Source organism: Suncus etruscus, chromosome 7 (assembly GCF_024139225.1).
Source record: "Suncus etruscus isolate mSunEtr1 chromosome 7, mSunEtr1.pri.cur, whole genome shotgun sequence".
In the NCBI taxonomy this organism is placed as follows: Eukaryota; Metazoa; Chordata; class Mammalia; order Eulipotyphla; family Soricidae; genus Suncus; species Suncus etruscus.
The window spans coordinates 58,966,099-58,994,027 of NC_064854.1; the positions used below are offsets into that span (position 1 = coordinate 58,966,099).

The 27,929-nt window shown below is 48.2% G+C and overlaps 2 protein-coding genes across 3 annotated transcripts; one reads left to right on the top strand and one right to left on the bottom strand.

Moving 5' to 3' along the window:
* Positions 1–349: 349 nt before the first annotated feature.
* FIRRM (FIGNL1 interacting regulator of recombination and mitosis) lies at positions 350–18,919 on the top strand. The gene is made up of 23 exons (XM_049776651.1): positions 350–384; positions 535–623; positions 1,921–2,025; positions 2,767–2,907; positions 3,778–3,943; positions 4,948–5,032; positions 5,796–5,934; positions 6,564–6,644; positions 7,649–7,713; positions 9,691–9,839; positions 10,086–10,215; positions 11,107–11,293; positions 12,326–12,408; positions 12,630–12,681; positions 13,118–13,207; positions 14,863–15,048; positions 15,711–15,833; positions 16,446–16,541; positions 16,856–16,969; positions 17,281–17,385; positions 17,502–17,582; positions 17,879–17,995; positions 18,600–18,919. The coding sequence occupies exons 2-23, from the start codon at positions 573–575 to the stop codon at positions 18,849–18,851; spliced, it is 2,598 nt and encodes an 865-aa protein (XP_049632608.1). The 5' UTR covers positions 350–384; positions 535–572; the 3' UTR covers positions 18,852–18,919.
* SCYL3 (SCY1 like pseudokinase 3) lies at positions 18,833–27,412 on the bottom strand. 2 transcript variants are annotated; one of them, XM_049776479.1, is made up of 13 exons: positions 27,162–27,412; positions 25,821–26,010; positions 24,822–25,007; positions 24,623–24,736; positions 24,049–24,105; positions 22,318–22,420; positions 22,100–22,211; positions 21,749–21,826; positions 21,412–21,551; positions 20,831–21,015; positions 20,409–20,580; positions 19,306–19,874; positions 18,833–19,220 (listed from the first exon to the last, which is right to left on the bottom strand). In XM_049776479.1, exons 2-13 carry the CDS (start codon positions 25,983–25,985, stop codon positions 19,161–19,163), a joined length of 1,941 nt encoding a protein of 646 aa, XP_049632436.1. In that variant the 5' UTR covers positions 25,986–26,010; positions 27,162–27,412; the 3' UTR covers positions 18,833–19,160. The 2 variants fall into 2 exon arrangements, with proteins under 2 accessions (XP_049632436.1, XP_049632437.1); XM_049776480.1 differs by lacking the exon at positions 27,162–27,412 and adding an exon at positions 27,003–27,059.
* Positions 27,413–27,929: the final 517 nt, after the last annotated feature.

The window sequence follows — 27,929 nt, forward strand, 5'->3', positions numbered from 1 at the left end:
AAGGTAAACACCCTACCTTCTGTTCTACTGCTCTGGCCCCAGATGTTATGTTTTTAAACGCAAAATAAAGCTAGGAATTTGAATTGAATTGCCTGCCATTAGTAGCTTAACTACTTCGATTTCAAGAAGCGACCTTGAAAAATAATTGTTCATGGGTCCGAGAGATAGACAGCACAGGGGTGAAGGCACTAACCTTGCACATGGCTGACCCGGGTTTGAATCCTGGCTCCTTCTAGGATCTCTACCAGGAATAATCCCATAGTACTGTAGGGTGTGCCCCCCACCCCAATTCTATACAAAATAAGTGATTCCTTCAAGGTGAGTGTCTTCCTTAACTCTGCCACTCCATGTTTCAGGAGGCTGACAGTTGGGTGAAACATATTCGTGAGTAAAATTGTCTTTACAGTATGTCTTGCTGTGGTTAAATCTGATTATTTTATTACATGGTCATTATTTTACAGGACCATTTTAGCATTGGGAAGGAACAGGACTCTTTGTAATTCCTACAAACTATGCTACTGTCTTCCTTTATAGAAATCCTGAGAACTGCCATAGATCAGTTTTTGCCCCACATGAACCCCCTGACATTGGAAGAGACCTTCTTTTCACAAGTGCTGCCAAAGGTATGATAGTGTTATTCATTTGCCTGGTATAGGATGTTGGAACTGACCTCTGTGCAGGAGCATTCTTAACTTTCCCCTGAACTTTTATGTAGCAAACATTAGGAATTTAGATTGTTAGTTATCTCATGAAAACTTGATGGTATTCTTGTAATCATTTATTAAAAGTTAGCATAGCCAGAGAAATATCTCAAAGGGCCAGAGCACACCGAGTTGCATGTGGGAGGCTCAGGTGCTGTATTTGGCACTGCTGAATGTGACCCCAAAGCCCAAAATAAATATTAAAAGTGATCATGTTCTCAAATAGTGTGGATTTTTGGTGAACTGAATTTAAATGGTTTTTAGATAGTTTTTTTAAACTTATTTTTAGTCTTGGCTAGGGTGGGGTGGGGCGCTACACCTGGCCCTAGGAATGGTATTTTAAATTGGTCAAATTGGGCAGCTGGTTATATGGAGTAAATTGATGATTGAGCACAAATTTATTTCCAGTACCAAAAAATCCCCATGTAAATGCCTGTGTGATAGTTGAAAAAGACCATCTTGTGGGGGCTGGAGCGATAGTACAGAGGTAGGACATTTGCCTTACATGCGGTCAACCCGGGTTCAATCCTTAGCATCCCATATGGTCCCCCAAACCTACTAGGAGTGACTTCTGAGTGAAGAGTCTGGAGTAAAACCTGAACATTGCCGGATAAGCCCCAAAACCAAAACAACCAGAAAAAAATACCATTTTTTGGAAGGAGTAGCACGTGTGATAGTTATTTATAGTAATAATGGTAGTTATTTAACCAAAAAATGTTTTTTGATATTATTTTGGTAATATTTGGGCCACACCTGATGATGCTTGGAATTACTCCTGGCTTTATGCTCATATATCATTCTTGGTGGTGCTCGGACAACATGGGATGCTGGGGATCGAACTCAGGTCCATCTTGTGCAAGGCAAATGCCTTTTCTATTGTTATCTCTCCAGCCCCACTTATTTAACCAGAAATATATTTACTGATGTATTAAATAGGTCCAAGATGGCAAAATAACTCATTTTTGCCTGCAACTTTATTTTAAAAATTAATAGATACCATATATTAACATACTTAAATTATTACAAAAAATATCATAGCAATATATATTATCTGTAATATATATGCTATAAAACATATTTCGCACATTAGGTACAATTGCGAAGCTAGACTTAACCTTTGAGTGTAGTAAGGCAAAAGCAAATCATCTGACTTTTTTATAAAAGAAGGTCTAGATGTGGTTTCTCTTACTCTTATGAATAATTTGCTTTGTTTACACAGACTTTGAAATTATTTGATGACATGATATGTGAGTTATCTAATCAAGCCAAAGGACTGTCAAGCCAGAATCTGGAAATCCAGACCACTCTAAGGAATATTTTACAAGTAAGCCCAGTAACAAGGAGGTTTTTTTTTTTTTTTTTTTTTTTTTTTTTTGTTTTTTTCTTTTTTTTGTTTTTTGGGCCACACCCGTGTGATGCTCGGGTTATTCCTGGCTAAGCACTTAGAAATTGCCCCTGGGGGCCGGAGAGATAGCATGGAGGTAAGGTGTTTGCCTTTCATGCAGCAGGTCATCGGTTCAAATCCCGGTTTCCCATATGGTCCCCCGTGCCTGCCAGGAGCAATTTGCCAGGGGATCGAACCGCTGTCCTTCCTTGGCTCTTGCAAGGCAAACACCTTACCTCTAGCGCCACCTCTCGGGCCCCAACAAGGAGGTTTTGACTGGGGGAATTGTTATCTCATGTATTCCAGAGAATATCCAGGTATTCTCTGTGTCTGACCTAATTCTGGAATTACATTTATAGACAAGACTGTACATACAAAAATAAAAAAAATGCCAGGTTTTTCACTGTTTTGCACTGACTAAACTTCTCAGTATTTACAAGACAAGAGAGCATGCCCTACCTCTATAATTGAGCATGTGTGTAAGAGAGCTGGCATGCTTAGGATTTCAATTTCCTCATTTTAAACCAGGGATGGACTATTTCCAGTGTTTGTAGCTCTATGAGAATGTATTTCTGTGACAAAGGAAAGTGTGTTTTATTTTTACATTTTGCTGTGTCCCTGGCACCCATCATTATACCTGACCAATTGATTCTGAATGGAGTCTGTTTCCTTACTTTTCAGAATATGGTGCAGCTTCTAGGAGTTTTTAAAGGATGTGTTGATCATATTTGTGCCACTGGGGAACCCATTGTTCTAGAACACATTCATAGTCTTCCCTCTTCTGTCTTACAAGTAATTAAGAGCACCTTTGTGCATTGTAAGGTGAGTGACAGATCTGAGAGGCCTGGAACCTCTGGGCAAAGGGGCAGAGTACAGTAATGTTTGCACTGAGAGTTGTGTATTTACTCTGTAGAACAGGAAGAAATCTTTTCGTAGAACTAAGCACTTATGTGAATATTTGCTTCAGGAGTATTTATAAGAAGTTAAGCAAAATGTGTAATTTTTTTTCTTTATTCTCTATATAGTATGGACTTGGAAAAATTACAGGGATATGTCATGGAATAGGCTGGAGTGATAGTACAATGGGGAGGGTACTTGCCTTGGCTTCCAGCATCCCATATGCTTCCCTGAGCATTGTCAGGAGTAATTCTTGATTGCAGAGCCATAAGTAAGAGTCTGCATTCCTGGAGCACCTTCAGAATACTAGCTGGGTCACTGGAGTTTTTGCTACTGTGGGAAATGTTACACTGAGGAAGATCTTTGAAAGCTGCTCCTTGGTGATGGGTGCTAACCTGTCAGGCACCTAATTAATGTTTCTTTAGTTCTGTTCTTGAGTCTTGGCAAGTTAGACATTAGTGTCTCATTTTTGATGTTTGTTTTTGGGTCGTACCCAGTGATACCTAGCTTTGCACTCAGGAATTAACTCCTGGAGGAGCTTGAGGGACCATATGAGATTCTGGGGATCGAACCCAGGCCAGCCATGTGCAAGGCAAGCGTCTTACCTACTGTACTATATCTAGCATCTATCTCTTAAAGTAGACCAAGAACGTTGACTAAATATTAAACAACAGGATCTTATTTAATTAGCAAATATGTGAATGATTAAAAATAGTAACTTTATTATCTCTCATAGAGTAAATTTGGCTCTTGAAATTTTTTTTTTTGGTTTTCTGTTTTTGTGTCTGTGATCAGAACAGTGAATCTATCTATTCTGGGCATTTGCACCTCGTAGCGGACCTTCTCCAGGCTCTTTTCAAGGAGGCCTATTCACTCCAGAAACAGCTCATGGAACTGCTAGATATGGTCTGCATGGACACTGGAGCCGCTGGGAAGGGTGATACCGAGGCTATGGTAGTAGGTGAGGAAAGCTAACTTATATTGAATCTAGCATGGTTTTGAATATTTCAAAACATCTTACTCATTAGATATAATGAGTATGTGACAGTGCCCTTTTTACACGTACTGTGTAAGCTATTCTGTTTAACTTTTAAAGAATTCTTGATTGTAGGACTGTGAGATGGTTCAAAGGACTAGAGATTAGGCTTTGTGTGCATCACATGACACTCAGATGACTAGGGTATTCCAAATTCTAACCCATAACCCCTTTCCACTCAGTAACTATTGATTGTACCCTACCTGATCTTATTCACTAATGAATCATGGCTAGAATTTGAAAAGCACTGTCCAACCTCTGAGATTGTATTCATAGCTTCAGCAGAGAATACCTTTGGCTAATCAGCACAGAGGTCTGTTGGATTAGAATTGTGCCTGCATTGTTTCAGTTTACCAGAGCACAACTTTTATTCTGTTGAATATATGTATATTTGGGGGGAGGTTGAGATCAGGGGTTACTCCTGGCTCTGCGCTCAGAAATCGCTCCTGGCAGACACGGGTACTGGGATTTGAACCATCGTCCGTCCCGTATTGGTTGTGTGCAAGGCAAACGCCCTACTGCTATGCTATCTCTGTCCGCTCTTTTGAATATTTTGAGAGAGGTCTGGTAGATATAAACTTCAGAAAACAATTTTTTAGCATTTGCAAAAACCTTAAAAATATAATACTTCCAATAACTATCTTGATAATTTTTAAAAACTTAACTTGGGGGTGGGAGAGGCCTATTAGGTTACACCCAGCAGTGATCGGGGCTTGTTCCTGACTTTGTGCTGAAGGGTCACTTCTGGCAGTGGTTGGGAGACCATATGTGGTGTTGGGATCAGACCTGATGGGCCATGTACAAGACAAGTGCTTTAACCCCTTTACTATCTCAGCTCCCAAAACTTCTTTATCAACTTTTCAGAGTTATTCAGTAGCTACTTTTAAATGTAAAAGGAATTTTTGACACTTTTGTTTTCGACCCTGTAGTTATTCATTCATTGTTGGACATATGCTCTGTGATTTCCAATATGGACCATGCATTTCATGCCAACACTTGGAAGTGTATAATCAAGTAAGTTTTAAAAATGTATTGTTTATATAAGAGTATCTGTATTGTATTTTAATGTTTAAGGTACTAATTCTTTACAAGTTTTTTGGACTGTGCTTAAAATATTTGTGTGTCTTACTTCTGTTGCTTTCATACTGCAGAGATCCTGCATGTAGCTCTTAACCCAAAGTGACTTTGGGTCCCCAGTTCCTTGCTCCCATGGCTCTCAGCTGACATGCTGTTCCTCTATCCCCTGAGCTCCTCGACCTGAGCGTGACCTAATTCTGGGCTTCTCCTCCCTACCAGCGCCACAGCCAGAGTTGCTCTTCAGTGTTTGGAGAAATTCACCTCTTCATGGGCCCAGCAAAGGAGCTGGCCTCCTCAGCTCAGTTAATGTTTGATAAGGAAGAAGAGCACTTAGCCATGTATAGTAGCAAAAGTGCTTTTGAGATTAAGCTGACACATTTTATTTATTTATTATTTATTTTTGGTTTTGGAGCCATACCCAGTGGTGCTCAGGGGTCACTCCTGGCTCTGCACTCAGAAATTGCTCCTGGCAGGCTTGGAGGACCATTTGGAATGCTGGGGATCAAACCCACATCCGTCTGGGGTCGGCAGCATGCAAGGCAAACGCTCTACCACTGTGCTATTGCTCTGGCCCCTAAGCTGACACATTTTAACGGTTTCTAACACATTTGAGATGTTGAAATGGTTTGACATGTCCAGATTACTTTTATCGTCCCAAATCGCATTTAGTGATCATTTGCTTTCCTTTGGAATTTTCTAGGCAGAGCCTTAAACACCAGTCAGTTCTAAGGAGTCAGCTGAAGCACAAAGATTTAATGAGCAGCCTGTGTGGAGACCTTCTCTGTGCCTTCCAGTCTTGTTTACAGCTGGCGGAGCATATGACTCAGTCCGGGACACAGGTAGAGTCTGGGCTCACAGCCCCTGCGGGCTCTTCCTTTAGCATTGAGTAGATCTTAGGGTTAGGGAAAAGGACATTTCAGTTGATCTCAGTGACAGTTCAATAAGGCTGAGGAGGGAAGTGGCTTAGTGGTTTGATTTTTGGTCTTTCCCTTTTGATTCAGACAACTTAGGAATCAGTTGTCTTTCTGTTTATTGGTTAAGATGTCACTAATCTAGAGCTTAATTTTGAAATCTCATTTGATGAGAGTTTGTATTGCTCCTAACAATTCAGGGAAGATTAATTTTCTTTTTCTTTTTTTTTTTTTTGGTTTTTGGGTCACACCCGGCGTTGTTCAGGGGGTTACTCCTGGCTGTCTGCTCAGAAATAGCTCCTGGCAGGCACAGGGGACCATATGGGACACCGGGATTCGAACCAACCACCTTAGGTCCTGAGTCAGCTGCTTGCAAGTCAAACACCGCTGTGCTATCTCTCCGGGCCCGAAGATTAATTTTCTTGAAAAAATATTTACACTGTACATATATATATTTTTTTTTTACACTGTATTTTCATGAAGAGACTTAAAAAACTATAGTCACCTTTGGAAATTTAACTAACTGCATTTTCTTATTCTTGCTTTTTTGGGAACAGGAAAATGTTGACTACAAATTATTTCAAAAGACACTCAAATTATGTCGTTTCTTTGCTAACTCCCTTTTGCACTATACTAAGGTAAGGATTATATTTTATGTTTAAATGTGAACAATAAATTGTAAAACATCTTGTTTTTATTATTCTTCGCAAGAGCAGTCTTTTTTTAGGCCAGACCCAGAGGCACTTAGGGGTTATTCCTGGCTCTGCACTTAGAAATTGCTCTTGGCAGGCATGGGGGAACATATGGAATGCCATTTATTGAACCTGGGTCCATCCTGGGTCAGCTGTGTACAAGGCCCTACCGCTGTGTTATCATTCCAGCCCCTCAAGAGCAGTCTTGAAGTAAATTTGTCAAGGGTTTATTAGTCTTTTTTATGGCATAGTTTTTTAAATCAAATATATTATTTAATTCTCTGAAAAAATGTAAAAATTTTAAGTACAAATACAAGTAAAATTTCTGGAAGCATGATTTGCTTTCAGAAGATAATTCAGATTGCCTTTAAATACTGTGGTAGGTTATTTCTAATACTTCTAAATTAGCAAGATTTTTCAAGTTTGGAAGTTTTAAACCTTGGACCAGAGAGAGAACAGACTGAAAGAATCCAGAGTTTCCTCTTTGTGCCAGAGACCTGGGTTTGTTCATAGGCACTGTATGGTCCCCTCAGTAAATGACAGCTCCCAGTTATGGGTGTGGTTATAGTTTTGGCAGTAAAGAATTCTAACAGGAGTTTCATAGTTATATATTTATTTTTATACTCATGATATTTTTTCCTTTTTTCAATATGTCATATCCAGAATTGTATTTTCCTGGGCTGGAGCCATAGTTCAGTAAATAGGGTGTTGGCCTTGCATGCAGCCAACCTGTGTTTGATCCCTGGACCCATATAAGGTCCCCATAGCCCACCAGAACTGATCCCTGAGCTCAGAGACAGGAGTAAGTTCTGAACATTGTTGGGTGTTTCTAAAAACTAAGACCCTAAAAATCCCAAACAAACAGGATTGTGGCTTTGTATGCTTTTGTGAGAAATGGTGCATTTAAAGACAGACCTGTATGCAAAGACCAAAGAGTTGTTTTATTTCAGGAATTTCTTCCCTTCCTTGCTGATTCTTGCTACATGCTACACCGACTTTATCTTCAGATACACAGGTAAGATTATTAAATTTTAGCTATATTGTTTGCACTGGAAGTGTATTATTGGGACCAGGGCGATAGCACAGAGGGTAGAGCATTTGCCTTGCATACTGCCAATCCAGAACTGACCTGGGTTCAATATGGTTCGGCATCTCATATGGTCCCCTGTTCCTGCCAGGAGCAGTTTCTGAGTGCAGAGCCAGGAATAATTCCTGAGCACTGCTGCTGGATGTGACCCCAGTACAACAACAACAAAAATGTATTATTTAAAAATATCTGTGTTTCAGTGAATTTTCATCATGAACTTACACAGCTGCTGTAGATCCATCTTGACTTTGTTTTCTTAACCTATTAACCTATTAACAGGTGATTTTCGAGTAGTAGTAAATATCAAAGGTCCCAAAAGGATTTAATGTGCATGCACATACTTTGGGGTATTTTTTTTTTTTTTTTTGCTTCGGTAATTTTGTTTTACTTCTCTGTAGTAAAATTTTTCATCCACCCCAGCAGTTCTAAGTTTTTTTGTTTTGTTTTGTTTTGTTTTGTTTTGTTTTTGGGTCACACCCGGCAGCGCTCAGGGGTTAAACCTGGCTCTACACTCAGAAATCGCCTCTGGCAGGCACATGGGACCATATGGGATGCTGGGATTCGAACTACCACCCCTCTAAGTTTTTCTAATTCTTGGTCATCTTGAGTTTTTGGTCTCCCCTCCACCCCGTTTTTTCTTTTTCTTTTTTGTCCATAGCCCCTTTCTGATCTTTGTTTCCTCACCCTTCCACTATAACTTCTTACTGTTTGGCCCTCTACTCTAGTTCGATTTCCCCTTCCCCCTGTTGACACCTGTGGCCACCTTGGAATATCTCAGGGCACCTGCCAACCCCTTTCTCCATTGTTTGAGTAGCATCTGCTGCAGGAAGCACAAAGCTGCTCACTTCATTGTTACCAGCCCTGTTCACAGGAGGTCTCTTAGCTGAGATTCTGTTTACAGCTGTACACCTTTCCCCCCCAGTGTGCTCTGGACACTTAGTATCTCTTGAACAGTTGTCTGCCTAATTGTCAAACAGATTGTCTTTGCTTTGCTGCACAGTAGCTGTTGGTCAAGTCTGTGAAGGTTATTAAATGCTTATGTATGTCTTCTACTTTATTTGTAATTTAATTCTCACAACAACTACAAATCATTGCCATAAAAAAGAACAAATCAGTCACACAACCAGTGATAAACCGGTGCTTTTATGGTCACCTAAGGTTGGACCTAAGGTGCCTCTGTTTAAATACTACTCACTCGTTCTTCCTCTGAGAGATGTGGGTTTCTCACATACTTTATGTCACCATAATGAAAACCAGAGGGCAAAGCATATTTCATTTCATGTGGTTTTTGATTAATTTTTCCTTGAAAAGGATTTTATATCATCCTTAGTGTTAGAACAATTATTAAAAAATTTTTGAAGGAAACCACCCAGGTTAGTATTAAAGGGCATCAGAATAATGCCAGAAAACACTGATTGTCTCCCTTTATGTGATGAATTGTTACTTGTTTGGAGTATTCCCATGATCCAGACAGTGGCTCTCTGCAGCCCACAGCCAGCTGCTTGTTTGATTTTTGGGTCACACCTAGCAGTACTCAGGTCTTACTCCTGACTCTACACTCAGAACCTTAGAGATGTGGGGGATTGATATGGGTTAGCCCAGGGGTCTCAAACTCAATTTACCTTCGGGCCACAGGAGGCAAAGTCGGGGTGATCCTTGAGTGCAAAGTCAGTAGTAAGACTTGAACATTGGGGGTGTGTGACCCAAACAACTAAAACAAAACCAAACCAAAAAAGATTCCTCTAGGGCAGGACCACAAAATGTTGTACGGAGGGCTGTTTGCGGCGCACGGGTCGCAAGTTTGAGACACCTGGGTTAGCCCCATGCAAGGCAGATCCCTTCCTGCTGTACTCTCTCTGGCCCCCAGCTAGCTGTTCATGAAAAGGCATTTTTGCCTCCATTCAGCAAGTTGCCTCCAAGCCTGTATGCACCCGGAATTTCGAGAGCACAGCAAGAGGAGGTGGCTGGCACTTTCCTGGTGACACTGGACCTGCTTGTCAGCCAGCTGCTTCCCTACCACCCTTTTGCACAGGTGGTTTTGAATAGTGAACCAGGTAAGCCCCAGTGATGTGAAACCCTCAGTTGGGAAGTGTCAGAGGCTGCTCTGTTTTCTCTTAGCTGGGCTTTTATGTCAATTTGATTTGTAATTTCTGCTTTGTATTTTGGAGTTCTTTAAACAAACAAAATTTGTTTAAAAAAAACATTGTGCCTTTAATATCCTTGTTCACCATATTCTTACTAAAAATAGATGGAGTGTGCTTTTTGACCTTTTTGTAATTTTGTGTGTCTCTTACTGGAAGGACTGCCGGAGGACCTCCAGTTCCCACAGTGCCTCCTGCTGGTGGTGCTCATGGATAAGCTGCCTACTCAACCTGAGGATGTGCAGGCCCTGTGGTGTTGCTTGAGTCCTGGCCCAGAGACGACAGGCAGGTAAGGAAGGCGAGAGGGAGCACTCATGTGTTCTATGTCCAGTGTCTATCCCCTCTTTGGGGATGCTTTCTCATAGGGATATTGGAGTCTCCTTATATTGTAGCCTTTTATTAAGAGAAACACACATGCATAGCAGATGTTAAACTGTTGCGTCTCGGTTTGTGCTTTGGAAGGTGGTTCTTAATAGTGTCAGACTCAGCAGATCTTGAACATTTGAAACAGCTCTGACATGAGTCCTGGGTCTTGCAGGTTAATTGGGAAATGTCACTGGCAATTGCTGCTCACCAGTATAGTCTGCCTAGTTTTGGCTTGTTCTTTAAAGCTTCTGAAGATTCTAAAACTCTTCTTCCATTCTGAAAATGATCCTTCTCTGTCTTAACTATGGCTTATTTTCTATTATATGATACCTAATGTAGCTATTTTAATTCCAAGTTATGAGGCAAAATTTGTCTTTGATTTCGAATATCTTGGTACTGTATTACATTGTTTTTGCCTTTACCTTATTTTAATATTTTTAATGTTTTGTTTTGGGTCCACACCCATCAGCGTTCAGGTTTAACTCCTGGCTATGTGTTCGGGGCTCAGTCTTGACAGGGCTGCGGAGACTATATTGGGGGGACCAGTGATCAAACCAAGGATTGGCCATGTGAATCTTACCCTTGCACTATCACTAAGGTGCTGGCCTATGATTTTCAGAGGTGTGTAGGAAATTTCTTGACCATTAAGGAAGTTAGTGACAGCTAGGTTTTATGTTTATGACTATACATGTCTACACATACTATAAATGCTTGATACCTCTTGACTGGTTTTGTTTTGCCAAAATGACCCTTGCTCCACCTATTGTTTGCTGAATGGTCACATTGAGCTCAGTGTTCTTCATTTCCCACCCAGGATGCCGATTCTCAGAACCCTGTTCCACACTTTTGCGCAGTGTTCTGGGGAGCTCTCCCTGCCCATTTGTTTGCGGGCAGCAAAGGGACAGGGCCAAGCAGAAGTGCCTGTCACCTTGTATCAGCATGTCTGTGTTCATCTCTGCACCTTCATTGCTTCTCTACATTCCTCACTCTTCCCTGCTCTGGTAAGTTTGGCACTTGCTGCTGGGCTAATCTGAGTCGCTGAGGGTGCCCTTCTCCTTCTGACTACACACCCCACCCCATTGAACTTGTGATTGGTTGGTCAACTGAGGAAAGCTTTTCACCTTTCATTCAGTCTGTACTAGGAAATGATTATTCTACAGCTCTAATGTTAATGATTATCCCTCAGCTCTAACGTTGAGTAAAAATAGTTGAGACTTTTTTGTGTGTGTGTGTGTGTGTGTGTGTGTGTGTGTGTGTGTGTGTGTGTGTGTGTGTGTGTTTGGGCCACACCCGGCAGTACTCAGGAGTTACTCCTGGCTGTCTGCTCAGAAATAGCTCCTGGCAGGCATGGGGGACCATATGGGACACTGGGATTTGAACCAACTACCTTTGGTCCTGGATCAGCTGCTTGCAAGGCAAATGCCGCTGTGCTATCTCTCTGGGCCTGAGAAGACATTTTTAATAGGAATTTAGAAACGAGTGTGTAAGAAGAGGAAAAGATGGAGGAATTTTTCTAAGTCAGTAGCATTAAGAAAAGGAGAATAGCAATAAAATACCCAGAGAAAATAGATTCTGGGAGATGGCTCAAAGGGTGCATGTGCCTTGTTTGGGGGAGCCATGTTTGATCTCAATATCGCCTGGTCCCCAGACCACTGTTGGGTGTGCTCCTCTCCCTCCGAAAATCAGTGTAGTGTATCTCTTAGTGACCTGAGGCCGAACAGATTCAAAGCCAGCCCGAGCTTCAGTGTCATCTGAGACTGTGTAGTGGCTTCTAGTGGGTATTTTTCAGTCGCTGAAAACAAACACAGCTGTATGTGTCCTATATGTCCTTCCAACAATTTCAGGCTCATGAAAATCTGTGCATCCTCTTATTGAGGTGCTACATTTAAAGCCACATTTTACACCAAGTAGCCGAGCCCTGTATTGCCTCTGGTAGGTGCTTGCCTGACACCGGGGATGGGCTTTGAGGGCAGAGCTGTGCCTGGGATATGGAGACAAGCCAGGGGTACTCAGGTGCCCCCAACTCTCTCCAGGATGCTGCTCTGCTGGAGGCTGTGCTCAGTGCTCAGATGATCGCCGCCCTGCTTGCCATAGATGCCTGGTGCTTCCTCGCCCGGTACGAGAGACTGTGGGTTTGGGGAGACTTGTAGCTGAGACTGAGCTTATATGATTCTGGGCAGTGCTTTGGTTGTAGAGCTTGAGCTGCCAGTCACCAAAAGCAGCTCCCTGCTTCCTGCCTGTATGCTGATTGCTTCTAAGGCCCTGGGCAGCGTATTTGGGGTGTGGAAGATCATTGCCTGTTTTTCTGAGTTGTAAAGGCTCCTTTCTTTGTTGCAGATATGGGACTGCTGAACTCTGTGCACACCACATCACCATCGTGGCCCATCTGGTGAGTGCCCCTTGCCTCCCCTTTTCTGTGCTCTCTCCAGAGATGATGATCTCTAAGGATGTGGCTATCAAAGGGGCTATCACTGAGTCTGCATGAGTGCTGACACTGTTGGAACAGGCACGCTAGAATGGATGTAAAATGGGGTGCTTACCTCTGATACAGGGTCATGCCTGGATTTGAAGCAGAAGCTAGTAGAATAAGCAGGTCCTATTTGGGCATATTAAAGCTCATCACTGCTAAACTTGGCTTTTGTTTGGGGGCCACTGCTCTATGCTCAGGGCTTCCTCCTGCCTTTGCCCTCAGGGATCTCTCCTGGCAAGGCTCGAGAACAGATGGGGTGCAAGGGATTGAATCTGGGTTGGCTGTGTGCAAGGCTATACTATGTCTTCAGCCCCCAGTCTTGAGTTTCTAATCAGCCTATCTCTCCTTTTCCCAGATCAGATCTTGTCCTGGACAATGTCAGCAGCTCACCAACCTGTCAGTCCTGTTGCGACGGCTCCTCTTCTTTTTGACTCCAGCACAGCAGGCAAGGCCACCTCTGTCCCTACTCCCCCCCACTCCTGTCTCTTGCTCATGTGACCTGTATGTGAATTCTTAATGTAGTGGCATTTTGTTTTATTAATGAAAAAGTAGAGCTCTGAAGCTCTAAGGTAACAAAACATCTTGACAGGAATTGTAGCGATAGTGGGCAGCGACCTGAGTAAAGACTTTCCTTGGTTCCGAGAAGGGGAGGGACAGTTCCATAGCCAGGAACTGGTGCCACTGGGTCAGAAAAGCTGAGGCAGAGTCAGCCTGTGGCCTCCTATGTGCCCACCCGCACTGCCCCATTCCTGAGTCCTCAGACTCAGAGTGCGGTAGTCACTGCCCCAGACACTGGAGAATCTGCTAGGAGGCAGATTCTAAGACTCATAAAGTACTTTGTTACCAGTGGAGGCACAAACCAGCTCCACTGTTAGGAGTAAGAAGGGAAAGAGAAGAGGAAAGGGAGCTGAGGCCTCTGCCAGGGACTTGGCTTCTAGTCTGTGTCCCCCAAAGGGCGTTGAGTTTGTCTGATTTCACCCAGTTGCTGCCTTTCCTCTCCCCCACTCTGACAAAGCCTGTTCATGGGAGCGAACTACTGGAACTTGACAGATTATGTAGAAATAGTTTGTGGGTGAGGCTTGGAGTACCCCTCGGTACCTGTCCTAGGCATTAGCCCTTACTCTGGGAACTGGCACTCTCTCGGTGGACTTTGGTACTGGAAAGGTGATGGTGAGAGATGCTTGTTGGTTTTTCACATGGCTTTCCTGCTGTAGGTCAATTTAGGAGTAGCTAACTAAAAATGTTTTTTTAATTTTCTGTCCATAGCAGCTCACCTCTCCCCCGACCCCCCAAACAGCTACAGGATTGGGGTGGTGTGCACACACAGCTGTGCTTAGGGTTTACTCCTGGCTCTGCTCAGGAATGCTCACTCCTGATGGTCTAGGGGATTGAACCCAGGTTGGCCATGTGCAAGGCAAGGTATACTATCTTCCCAGTCATTTCCTTATTTAAACAGCAAAATAGTTTTTTCAAACAACATAAATGTGGTGTGAAGATGAATGTAGGATAGGACACAATAGCTTTGAATACTTGAATAGCTCAGGTGTTACTCCTGGCTCTGCACTCAGAAATTGCTCCTGGCTGGGTCGGGGAACCATAAGGGATGCCGGGATTTGAACCAGGATCCATCCTGTGTTGGCCATGTGCAAGGCAAGGCCTTAACATTGTGCTATCCCTCCGGCCCAATAGTGTTTAGTTTTTGATGTTTCTTTAAATAGGTTTGGCTATTATAAGTTGAATTCTACTTAAAAATTATGTTAGTGTGCTTTCTTGTTGACATTAGTATATGGTTGTTTTTGCTGACTTTTAACAAGAAAGTTTTCTGGGGTTCCATTTCTGTTTTTCTTTGGATTATTGGGTCACTTTGGTAGTGTTTATTCTCTTTGTGATACTGTAGTAAGGTTAACTTTGTTAAGCCCAAAGGCTTGAGCACATTGTCTGTGGGAGGGGACACCTATTCTGCAGATCACTTCCCCCCCCACCAACACTCAACCCCTCTAGCACAGCTCCTAGAGTAGCTCCCAGCATTGCCCAGTGTGATGCTCCTATTGTTTTGTATATTCGTTCATCTGTTATTTCTTACTTGATGGTTCAATTCAGGTGGAGTTTATCCAGAAGTTTCCCCCGCAAGAGGCAGAGAACTGGCCTGTGTGGCAACATATTTCCTTCCAGGCCTTCTCTGTTGAGCTCCGCAAAGCTGCGGCCCTGGAGCTGGTCCGAGCCGGCGTCCTGCGGTGCCGGGAGTGGCTGAGCAGCAGTCGCACTTACATTGAGCTCAAGGCTCTGGTATGTGGGGCAGCCCTTACAGCATCCTTGGTGAGGGTGGTCAGTTGGGGTGGGGAGATCACAGGATAGACATTCTCTGCATCATTGTGGGGCTGAGTTAAGAGTGGTCAGTTGAGGGACTCGGGACAGATAGTTTATCTTCTTTAGAACTGAGCCCTGTTTTCAGTCTGTGCTATAGAAAAAGAACTTTCCCTGGGCTTGTGGATGTTGTTTTGGGGAGACAGGTAGTTCTGTGCATTGTGGGGACCATCTGGAGTGCCTGGGGTCTGACCTGGGTTGGCTACATGCAAGGCAGGGTCCTCCCGCTGTGCTCGCTCCACCCTAACCATCTCACTTTTGTCAAGCTTCTCCAGCTTTCATGCACTTTTCTATCTAGAACACTCCGAGGGCTTTACCTGATCCACTGCATCCCCTGCTTATTCCTGCCAGCATTTTTTTTTTTTTTTTATATTTTTGGCCATACCTGGCTTACTTCTGACTGAGCTCAGGGATCACCTGGCGGATATGGGGTACCATATGGGGTGCGTGGGATTAAACCTGAGTCAGCTGTGTGCAAGGCAGACGTCTTCCTATTCTGGCCCTGACTGGATAAGCTTGTGTGTGGTGTGAATGTCTGGACCTCTGTAAATGGGTCTCTCTCTAAGCTTAGTTTTGATCTGCAGAATGCGGTCCTGCCGGCCTTGCTGGCTGTGTGTACTTCTGCCGAGGACGTGCTAGATCTAGGCCAGCAGGCTGTGATCATGGAAGTCGGGAGCCGGCTCTGGGCTTGTTTCCACAGTAAACCAGTAAGAAGAGAAATGCATTGTTGCTTTACTAAGAAAATGCTGGGAAAGGGCAGGACATTCCCTTGAAGAGGGAAGGTCTGCCAGGGGAACAATGAAGCTTGAACTAGAACTTAAATCTGGCTACTTCTTCTAAGTGATGGAGGGGCCAGAGGATATGTTTTGTCCTGTTTAAGTTTTATTTGGTTATTATTTTGGGGGGGCACACTTGGTGTTGCTCAGGGGACTACATGGGGTGCTGGGAATCTAACCCAGGGTCAGTTGCATGCAAGTGCATGCCCCACTCACTGCACTGTCTCTCCAGCCCCACCAAAACTTTGGTTTTGGTCCCTGGCATTTCCTAGTTCCCCAAGCCAGCTAGGTATGGCCCCAAAACCAAAGACACAGAAGTGATGGTGATAGAAGTACAAGTGAAGGTGTACAAGTATAGGTGACCCTGAGAGTTCAGCACTCTGAGGCAAGACTAGGAATGTTGTCTGCTTGATTCCATGAACTTCATTTATAGTATGGAGTTGATAAAGTAGTTAGCATGTTATCAGTTATATGGAATAAATGCACAGGAAATGGTTGCTGTCATGTCAATTGTTTCACGAAATTTTTCGTCTTTTATTTAAGATAATGGATCAACCTTGTGTTCAGTACATACTCAGCCTTTTGCTTCCATTGTTGGGCTTTTTCATTCAAACACTGGACCCTCAGCTGACAAGCCAGGTAAGAGGAACACTTGGTTCTTTGCTGGGGAAGTTGTCAAACTCATCTCAGCTCTGTCTAGAAGTGGCCTATCCTGGCAAGCTTTGGTTCTGTTTGTACCTTTCCAGTGTCAGGCTGGCCTGCTGCCGTCTGTCCATCCATCCAGTCCTCCTTACTCTGGCTTCCCACTGTGTGTGTGTAGCTGCCATTGTCCAGAGATGATCTTGAGGTTCCGTGTAATTGGTCCTGCACTGAGCCCCAGCTTACACCTTTTGGGGTGTCGGGTGTAGCAGGAGCCTGGATTGGATTGGGTTCCTGTGCGTTTTCTTCCTCAGGTGGTGACCGCACAGACAGCACTGCTGAGGCTGGAGCCGTCCGACCACATCCGTCTGGCTCTGCTGGATTTTGTCTCTTCTCTAGGGAGACTTTACATCTCTAAAGACACTCAGGTACCACTTGGACCTGTTGCGCTAATGACTCTGGGACTGGGAGGAAGTGGGGTGATGGTGGGGTGCTTTGTACAGAAGGCTCACTGGCATGTGCTGGCCAGCCATGCTTCTGACTGGAGAACTATATCAGAGGTACAAGAAGGCCTATTGAGGCTGAAGGGTGAAGAGTGTGTGTATGTCTATGTGGGGATGCTGTCCTCAGTGACCCTGAAATAAGGCTCCTGAGCTGGGAGAGTGGTGAGGGGTTGGGTAGGGGCAACACTGGGTCAGGCCAGCTGTGCTGAATTTTTCCTCCCTCTTTCCCTTCTCAGGATAAAGTCCTGCCCAGTCTTGCCTCCACTCTGGACCTCCTCCTTGCTGATGGGACATGGCTGCTGGAGCAACATGCCTTGGAGGCCTTCACCAAATTTGCTGAGGTAACACTGAATCCCAGCTGCACCTCTCTGGTGTGCCTTGTCCAACAACAAAGCACAGGGTAATCCGTAGTCTGTGGCCTAGATTAAAATTAATTTTTCTGTTGATCTCGTCATAGGGAACCAGTCATGAAGAGATAGTTCCACAGTGTCTCAGTTCTGAAGCAGTGAAGAACAAAATTGTTTCCTTCCTGGAGAAGGTATTTTCAGTTAATCTCTGTACCAGTCTTATACCCACTCCCAGGCCATTATCCTGGCTCAGGTAGCACTGAGGAGTCATGATGCTGTGTAAATGGATTCCTGGGCATCAGCTCCACATGAACCCAGTTCACACTGCAGTTGTTCCCCTCAGTGGAAGCAGCTCCTTGGGACACTATACCTTTGCCACTTTCTCATGTCCACACCGATTTCGCTGCCTCAGCCTCCAGGAAAGACATGGGCTCTTGGGAGGTGGAAGGCTCCTTCTTGCCTCACGGGGCTTCTGTATTCTGTGCAGACTGAGCTGGTGAAGGAGACAGCAGATGCCAGGGTGGAGCGTGTCAAGAGGGAAAAGTGCATCTTCAGGGGTCCTTTGGTGGGAATCACCGCAGGAGCAGTCGAGTCATCTTTAGAGGTATGGATGGGAACTCTGCTCTTCCCGCTCCTGGTGCACGGGAAAGGAACCATTCACACCCCTGATGCCCACCCTATGTAACTGACATTTTTGGTCCCTGTCCCACTGAAACTGATAGAATAAGCTGCTGATTAACAACATTCAGAAACACTTCATGGGACTCTGACACAGCTCTAGCTGACCACAGTGTGGTGCTGTCTTTAGAATAGATGCTGGGAACTTGTCATTGTCTGGAACATATTAACATGCCAGACAGATAACCAGCCCTTGAGAACCTGTTTGTTAGGTGATTCTGCCTGGGAAGGCAGCAGTGATGTTAGGAACCTGACAATTAGTTGACCTGGTTCCAAAAAGTAAATGAAAAGCCCTGGCAGTAACTAACTTCAGTTTGAAGAGCTGTCCCCCTCCCCTAGCCTGCATTTCAGGTACTCACGGAGATGGCAAGGGGACTCCACTTCCGCTTCTCCAGGTCTGCAGGGTGGCCTCCAGGAGACAGTGACTAGAAGAAAGGTCATGACAGGGTTTATAAGAGCAACTCCAAACATTCTTAGGTTGCTCAACTGTATGTATGAGGCACTGGTGCTTACCAAGTCTACTTTGTCAGCCCCCAGCAAAGCGAGCCTGTACAGCAGGCCCGTTGGAGGCGGTGCTGCAGGCTGCAGAGGGTGCACTGGACACACTGGAGGAACTGCTGGCCATGGGCCCCGCTCCGGGCTGGCTGCCGGCTCAGCTCAGGGTGCTGCTGCGCAGGATAGAGGTGCTGAACCGCCTGTCTGAGACCCCACACGAGCCCCAGCGGAATCACGGCGGTCCCACTTCTAGCACAGAGGAAACAAGTTTGGGAAGTGGACTCTAGTGAAAATAGTCTTTATTGGACATTTGGGGGTAGGGGCTGTAAACAAATAAATAAGCTGCTCAAGGACACCATGGCAACTTTCAATCATTTCTAGGTTCTTGGGCTAGATTCTCTTTCACTTCTGGGAAAGAAATGGCACAGAATTGGCTACTCAGCTGGACTTTGTATTTATTCCCTCCCGGGGCTCCTGGAGCAGTGCTCCCCTTCCTGCAGCTCCTGCTTGTTCCAGAGATAGCGGCAGCCATTCGCTTTGATCCTGCTCCGGCCTGCTGAGGTACTTGTTTGCCGAGTTCAAAGGATCTGATCCTGTCACCAGTTTGTCTCTGCCCAGGCAAGCTCCCCATCTTCTCCCCAGCCTTCTGCCTCTGCCTGCAGCAAGGGAAGAAGCAGGGGTGCACCGTGAGAGATCCAGTGACCTCCAGCCCATCCCCATCCAAGAAGGTGCCCCACTAACCTCAGGCATGTCTGCAGCAGCGAACTTGGAGGAGAGCTGGGCTGGGGGCCAGGTCTGCCCGTCTATAGGCTCGGGGAATAGGGCTGAGGGCTTGATCTCGGGGACCATGTCTGCGAACCAGTCCAGTTCGGGCTCCGCTGGGGTCGCCCTCACCTGGATGGTGAACTCCTCACCCAAGCCCAGCTGGGTTGGGCCCTGAGGGCGTTTTTCTGGCCGAGATGCTCTGGGGGGCTTGGTGTGGGCTGGGCTGTGGTCCAAAGCGACGCTAGGAGCTGCCCTCTGTTCCAACGCACCAGCTCCCCTGCTGGTCACTGCCACCTCAGAGAGTCCACTGGGGTCCCAACTGTCTGGCCCTTCTGGGGGCTCCCTGGCATCTGGGATGGAGGACTCAGGGGGCTGAGACTGTGTGGGGGAACTATTGTCTGGCTCCCCCCAATCTGGCCAGTCCTCAAGTATCCTGGTGCCAGAGTCATTGGGGACCTGCTTGTCACTGTTGTCATTGTCTCCTGGACTTTTTCCACTCATGACGCCATTGACAGAAGCTGGGACCAGCTGAGGAGATGGATCACCTGTGAGAACACATAGACATTGAGTCACTCCAGAACTGTCTATGGGCACTAGTGAATCACCCAGGCTGACTGCTCTAAGGCACCGGCTGTGGGTCAGTAACTGGTTATTAGAAGCTTCACTTTTGTATGTGCCTAGAGCACTGAGGTGGGCGGACAGGTGCTTCGGGATGCTCCTCATTGCTCCAGCCTGGTCATGGTTACATCCCAGTGCCTCCTAGCTGTGTGCACAGTATCCTTGAAACAAAGTGACACCAAGATGGGGGGGTGGGGGGGGAAAGAGTCCTGGAGTGTGGGCAGCAATCTCGCTGGAATCAGGTGGCATTTCCGGAAATGGCCACCAGAGGTGAGTAGATGCTGCCTTGGGAAGGGTCCGGCAGCCCAATACCACAGGACTGGTCAGAGGTTCCCCCTCAATCCCCCACAGGCATTCTGAGTTTCCCTGACCCAATTCTGCAGCCTGACTGGTTGGGCAGAACCCAGATGCCCCCCAATACCCAGCCGACAGCTGAAGGCATGGCCAAGGTGTCCCCTTACCTCCCAGGGCCAGTGGCTTGGCCCTGCTGAAGCTGGGCGCGCTGCGTTTGAAGATCTTGCTTCTCTGGCCGCCCACCACTACCTCAGGGCCCAGCAGGGACACCAGCACAGCTAGGCTGTGCAATGTGATGGCCACCAGGGACGAGCTGCTGTCACGGAGGCCCAGCAGCACCTGCAGGAAAGCAGTTGGAAATGCGTCCTGGAATGGGGACTTGAGGGCTGTGGTTCACACCAGCTCCTTGCCCAAGATCAGGGCTTCTCTCCGGGGCTGGGCCAGCACCAACCAGTGTATACACAGGCCCGCAAGTGCCAACCGTCATCCCTCCACAGTTGTGTCCCCCACAGACCAGACCTGTGTGTGCCAACTGTCAGCCCTCCCTGGCCATGCTCTGTCAACCCAACTGCCTGGGGACAGCACTCACCTGTGGCAGGATGATGCTGCGCAGCTGTTCTGGGGAGAAGAGGCCCACGTAGGCCTCCAGGTGGGCAAGCAGCACCAGGCGCACATGTTCCTCATGGACCTGGAAGAGCTGTAGTAGCGCTGGGATCACACGTGCCCGGAACAGCGCTGGTGAGAGCAGGCAGGACGCCTCCCCCGAGGCACTAGCTGTGGGAGAAACAGTGTTACAGGGACCACAACCCACCAGATCAGGCAAATTAGCCAGAGAAAAGGCCAGGAATGACACTGGGCCCAGTAGGGCCATGAGCCATAGTCTGCAGGTGGAACACGGGTGCCCAGGCCCAAAACAAGCCACAACAAATATGATAAGCCAACCGGCATCACAGAAAGATGCTCCTAAGGGGGCCATGGACTGAGGCCCTAGTCTGTTTAAGGGATCAGCTCAGGACAAGTAGTTCTGGGGATGAAGGTTGAGGTACACCCGGCCGTACATGGGAACACAAGCAATGCCGGGGAGCAAATCAGGGTAGGGTCCTGGCTGTGGTGTGTGACTTGCAGGACCATAGGCTAATCTGACATCACAGCTCAGTGGATGGGCCTCACCTTTCTTGGGGCCCAGCAGGTGCGGCAGGAAGCTCTTCACAGCCACGGGCTCAGCAAATACTAGCTGGTTGAGGAGCAGTGGCACGAGGCGGGCAGCAATCAGTTCCTCGGACAGGCAGCTGACACGGTCCAGCAGAAACCTGTGGTGTGGACACGAGTCAAAGCCACCGGCATAGACAAGTCCACGCCTGCCTCTCCCCAGTCCTACATATCGAGAGTCCCCTATTAGCTGCTACCAAACTTTCCAATTTCCCTTCCTTCCCTGGAGCCCCAGTCTGGGGTGACCCCATGCCTGGACTTCGCCCCACAGTGGTACGAAGAAAAGGCGTTGGCTTACTTGAAGAATTCCGTCTTCTCCTCTTCGCTTTTCAATGTCAGGCTTCTCAGGAAGTTCACCACTTCCAGGAAATCGTTCCTGAGCACCAAAGGGAAAACCAGAAACACAGCTTAGACACCAAAAATTCATGTGCTCAGAACACCAGAAACACACTCAGATTGGGGAGAATATCCTGGCAGGACAGATTCCAGGCTGAAACCTGGGGCTGGACTGTGCTGGGAGACGGCAGAGAACTACAGGCCTGTGGCAGGATGGACGCCTGCTGCCCTCATTCCCCTACAGGCCTCTCAAACAAAGATTGGGTTCAACATGCAGCCTGGAGGGAGCTGTGTCCTGGTCCTAAACCCTCACCTGAAGAAGTCGTGGGCCAGCAGTGTGTGGAGCGGCGGGCGGCTCTGTGGGTGCGGCTGTAGGAGAGCATCATGCAGGGTCTGGTGTAGGCTGCCCAGTGCCTCGGCTGCGACTGTGAGTGGGACAGTTAGGGCCCCAAGTGGCTAGGCCTCCCCCTATCCTGAGGGGGCACACTACAAGCAGAACAGTCAGGCCACCCCCTGGGGTGTCCCACTCACCCTGCTCACGCAGGCGTACCAGCAAACTCTCTACCAGTGTTCCAAAAGAGTAGGCGTCTCGAGCGTGGCCGTGTGCATCAGGCAACGTGCTGAACTCAGGGGCCTGTGATCAGGCAGGGATTGTGAGGTCGTGAGGACTGGCGACTGATACCCTTAACCAACCTGGCCTCCCTGTTACAGGCCTTGAGCTGAGTAGGGATGAGTTAGTCTAGAAATCTTAGCAGCAAAGAGAAGGAAGATGACACGATGCGCCCAGTGTGTGACAAGTCCTGGGCCTCCCGGCCACCCTCAGAGGCTGTTCGGTGGTGTCTTATTTCCTCCCTCCAGTGTTAGCCTAGACCCCCAAACTAATTTCAAACCCACAGACTAGCATTTAAAAACTGCTGACAACTTCATAGGAAATAGCTACTAGGATACAAAGGCTACTCATGGAATGGGAGAAACTATCCAATACCCATCTGATAAAGGGTTAATATCTAAGATATATATATCTATCTTATATATATATGATATAGTACTAGCAGAACTTAAAAAATACATATAACCTCATCAAAAAATGGGGAGAAGAAATGATCAGAAATTTCCTCAAAAAATATAGATGGCCAAAAGCCACGTGAAAAAATGCTCCACATCTCTAATCATCAGGGAAAAACAAATCAAAACAAGGTACTATCTCACACCACAGAGAATGGCACACATCACAAAGAACAAGAACAACCAGTGCTGGTATAGATGGGGAGAGAAAGGAACTCTCATTGCTGGTGGGAATGCCATTTAGTCCAACCTCTTTGGAAAACAATACAGATATTCCTCAAAAACTGGAAATTGAACTTCTTTCCTTATGATCCAGCAATACCACTCCTAGAGTTAGACCCAGGAACGCAAAAGCACATAACAAAAATGCCCTCTGCAATCTTATGTTTATCATGGCACTATTTACAATAGCCATATCCGGAAGCAACTCAAGTGCCTGACAAGAGATGAGTGGCTAACGAAACTGGTACATCTACACAATGGAATACTATGCAGACGTTAGGAAAAATGAAGTCATGAGATTTGCTTATACATATATGATATGAAGATTATATGGAACGAAATGAGTCAGAGAAAGAGGGTAAACAATAATCTCATTCAGTGCAATATAAAGGCAACAAAAGACAGTATGGGAGGATATCCAGAGAAAATAGAGATGAGGATTAGGAGGTCTAATACATGGTAGGACACTTGCCACAAGAGCGGAAAGTGCAGTTAGAGAAGGGTCTGTTATGAAGGGACATTCATGGCAGCCCTTTGCAGTAGTGCAAAAACCACAATGTCAAGAAAGAAAAGAAAGAAGTAAAGGAAATGCCTGCCCCAGAAATGGGGAGGGAAGAGGGCATCAGGGAGGGTGAGAAGGAAACTTTTGACATTGGTGGTGGGAAATGTGCACAATGGTAAAGTACATGAGCATCTTTATCTGTTGGAAATAAAACCGTAGTATGAACACCTTGTAACTACACACACACACACACACACAAAAACCCACTGACACACCATCACAGCCATGTGGACAAGAGTCAAATTTCTTGGGCCCCAAGAAAAACTGCTATGTGCAGTTTGTTCTTTAAAGCACAGCAGAGTTGCCTCCTTGCCCCAAGGCTTGGTCCTTTTCTGTTAATTTCTGGATATGCACAGTGCTCCTGCTCTCCCAGCCCTCAATCCTCCCCCATTGCCGGGCAGCTGCCAGCTTACCATCTCCTCAGGAGGAACAGACGCTGGGTCCCGAAGGGGCTGGATACTCCTGAGAAACTGGATAGACAGTGGGAGCGTGTCACATGCAGGACCGACATCGAGAAGCAGGGTTACAAACAGCTGAGTGGAGAGGCTGCACCCCACATGTTCCCTTATTCCTGGGGCCAGCACCCCAGAACTCATATGTGCTTCCCAGGGCCACAGCCTTGAGTGGAGTCAGGATGGTCCCCAACTCTGCTGAGGACCCACTTTTTAAAGGGAGTCTTTCCAAAAGGCAGACCCAGTTGTAAATGGGGTGAGGGGGTGAAAGAGGAAGAAGAAAAGAAAAAGGGAAGGAGGAAGAAGGAGGGGGGAGGAGTGGTCAGTTGAGCACTCCAAGTTTGGGAAGGTTGTCAGGGGTCCGGTGGTTCTGGGGAGCGGCTGGTATGGGGCTCAAAGGGCCAGGATGGCCACATGGGGCTGCCAAGTGCTGTACAGTAGCCCCTAGGGCATGATCCATGAGCGGAGTCACCCCAGAGACAGGTTGGCAAGCTCGGGATCTGGGTGCAGGGAAGGGGATGTGGGGAGGGCTCACTTCGGGGGTGGCCTGCGGTATGCTGCACACAGTGTCCATGCCCCCCAGCTTCCAGTGGCCGTCTTCGCTCACGAACACGGATGCTAGACAGACGTTATTGTGCGTCAGGTGTCCCTGGGGGGATGGGAGGGGTGATGAACATAAGAATTGGGTCACTGCTGGACAAAGCACTCTGGCCGGGCCCACTGCACTTGCTCACCCGGTCGTGGAGGAAGATGAGCGCCTGCAGGATATCATAGAGGCCAGCGCAAACCTCGGCAGGTGCCAGCGAGTCCAGCGCTGCCTGCAGGGGCCGCACGTGCTCGGTGAGCAGCCGGACACCATCGGCCTCCATGGAGCAGGACAGGAAACGCAGCAGGCCTGGGTGCCGCAGGGTCTTCAGGTGCTGCGGGCAGGTGGGGCTGAGTGGGACGAACCGGGGTCCCCAAGCACACATTCCAAGAAGGCTCCCCCAGGCTTCTCGGCCACCTGAGACCAGCCAACAGCCTGGGGGTGGCGAGAAGGAGCTCCAAAAATGTCACTATGAGTCCATGGCTTATGATGTGGCTGCAGGGAGCATCAAAGGTGCCAAGGGGGTGAGGGGGCACCAAGAGGAGGAGAAAGACTAGATGCTGCCTAGGACCCAGAATAGCTGTCTCCAGGGCCCTTTGAGTGGCCGAGGCTGCCCTTCACAGGCCAGTTCTCCCATCCAAGGCTTGACCCTGGCTCTGAATGATCCACTAGGGCACTCTAGTCACCTTGCGACCTGTGTCCACAGTGAGGACACTGTTGAGGAAACGTGGACACCCAGTGAGTGACCCACCAAGGTCACTTGAGAGAGAAACTGCCGCTATAGAACATTCCAGAAGCTGCTCTGGATAGACTCAACCCAAAGTCTTTCTAATCAAACAGGCACCAAGGCTGTTTCTCTGACCTGGTCAGCCTTGTATTCAGGCACCTGTATCAGGGCCAGGCCAAAGTGTGGTGGCCAATCAGTCAAGGTAGGTACTGGGTGCTTGCAGGAGGCAAGCCAGGAGGAAGGAGAGGGGTGCCCATCAGAGTCATGCTGGGCCAGGACATTCACAGCCAGTCTGAAGAGACTCCAACAGCCTTGCCCTGACTATCAGTAGCAATGGCCATGGGACTTGTGTTCAAAGCTGGGGGGGGGGGTGTCTTTGAGGGACACACCCCCTGTCCCACCCTCCTAGACCTCAGGTACCTTGGCAGCCTGGTGCACTCGATCCTCGTTCTCTCTCTTGTACACAAACACAGAGGCCGCTCTGCCATCCTGCAGCTGGGCGGGGTAGACGGCCAGGCCTGCAGGCAGGGTGACCGGTGCTCCCTGCAGTGTGTAGCTCTTCAGGGCACTGTTCTCTGAGCCCATCCCGCCGCGTCCCAGCTGAGCCCACCTGGGAAGGGACCCAGATCAGGCAGTGATCTGCCATCTTTCTCTTGAACCTACAGACTGATGAGGAGCTCGGGCAGCCGGGCCCCTTAAGCGCGCGCACACGTGTGTGTGTGTGTGTGTGTGTGTGTGTGTGTGTGTGTGTGTGTGTGTGTGTGTGTGTGTGTGTGTGTGTGTGTGTGTGTGTAGTAAGATTCCAACAGAAGAAAAAAAAAAAGATTCCAACAGACCCTCAGGGCGCATGTGTCTCATTGGTAGTGTGTGTGTCTCATCGGTAGTAAGATTCCAACAGAGGGTGTATGTGTGTGTGTAGGGGGGTGGGCAGTAAGGTTCCAACAGGGGCCACTTCTTCGTAAAAACCCTCGAAGGTGGGGAAGGTGGGTTTGCCTCTCATGCCAAGACAGAGTCCTGTGAGCCGGGAACTTGTGGGGGGAGGGCGGGGTCTTGCTGAAAGTGATCCAACAGGACAGGGAAATCTCTGGACCGAGCTCCCTGTGCCGGGTCCAGCTTTACCCAGAACCAGCACCAACAGGCCCAACTGGCCCCATGGTGACCTACATCCCGCTGGGGCCACCTCTACAATGTGTTTGGTGTGTGTGTGTGTGTGTGTGTGTGTGTGTCTCGTGGGAACCGACGGACCCGGACACGTCCAATTACCTGCTGTTACAGGGGTACCGCGCAAGTTGGGGGCCACCTGTGGATCGGGTCGGGGCCGCGGAGCAGCCGCCGAGGGTCTCGCCCGCGGGGGGCTCGGTGCGCTAAGGGATGCGCATGGGAAGTGGGGGTATCCATGTCGGGGTCCCTGTGGGGCGAAGGCGCCTCGGGACCTGGTCTCGGAACCAGAACGCCGGCCCAGCCCGGCGACCCTGACCTTCCGCCGCGGCCCCGGCCTGGGGGTCACCCCAAGGGGCTCAACCGGCCGCAACCCCCGCATTCCGCGGCCCACCCCGCACACACGCACCGCGGGACGTGTCGACACGGCCGGGCCCGGATCACCTGCGGGCGAGCGGCCCAGCGTCTCAGCCCCGGCCCCGCCCGCACTGCACCCCCGGGCCGCCCGCCCGCGCCTCCAGGCTACCCCCGCAACCTTCAGGGTCTGGTGCCCCCCGACACCATAGAGACGGGCCGGAGCCCGTAGAGAAGGTCTGTCCTCACCCCTCGGCGCCACCACCGAGACTGGCGGACCCGGAAGCGCGCTAGAGCGGTCGCCCAGGTGAGGCTCAGGCCGCTGCCATCTTAAGTGTGGGCGGCAGGGGTCAGCTCAAGGTTTCCTCGCCGGTTCCGGGGCGGCCCTCGGACGGCGGAAACGGCTTCTCTCTAACCCCTCGAGGCGAACGCTACGGCAGGGATTGGCAAATCTAGATCTTAATTCGAAAGACTTTAACCCTGGGGTGGCAGCGGTCTGACTTCCGCCCGGATCCTAAATGGCCACAGGCCGCTTCGGAGTGATGCATAAGGGGCGGGGCGGAGAGGAGACGCACCGCCATTGAATAGGACTCTCCGGAGAATGACGTCAGCGAATTATCATTTTTGATTGGCTCCGCGTCCCGGGCGGAAGTCTCCATAGATAGGCACCTACTGCCGCTGGTTAAGGTCGCGGGAACTTAGCCCGAAGCCTTTAGAGGCCGAGTTTTGAAGTCGCGTAGGACCAAGTCTGCTGTTGACACAGTTGGTTGTGCCTCCGGGTGAAAGTCCAGCGGGGAGGGAGCTTGCCTGCACACAGTCCGCCCCGGGTTCGATTCCCCGCCCCTCCTGCGCTCCCTGGAGTGACCCTGAGCACCCTGGTGTCACTCCCAAACCCAAATCTGGCCTTTGAGCTGCTGCGTGGGAGAAGAACGGGGACATGTGCGACAGTTTCAAGGCCTTAGCAGGCGCCTTTCAGCGGGGGGGGGGTTGTTTGGTGCTGGATGTTAATGCGACCCC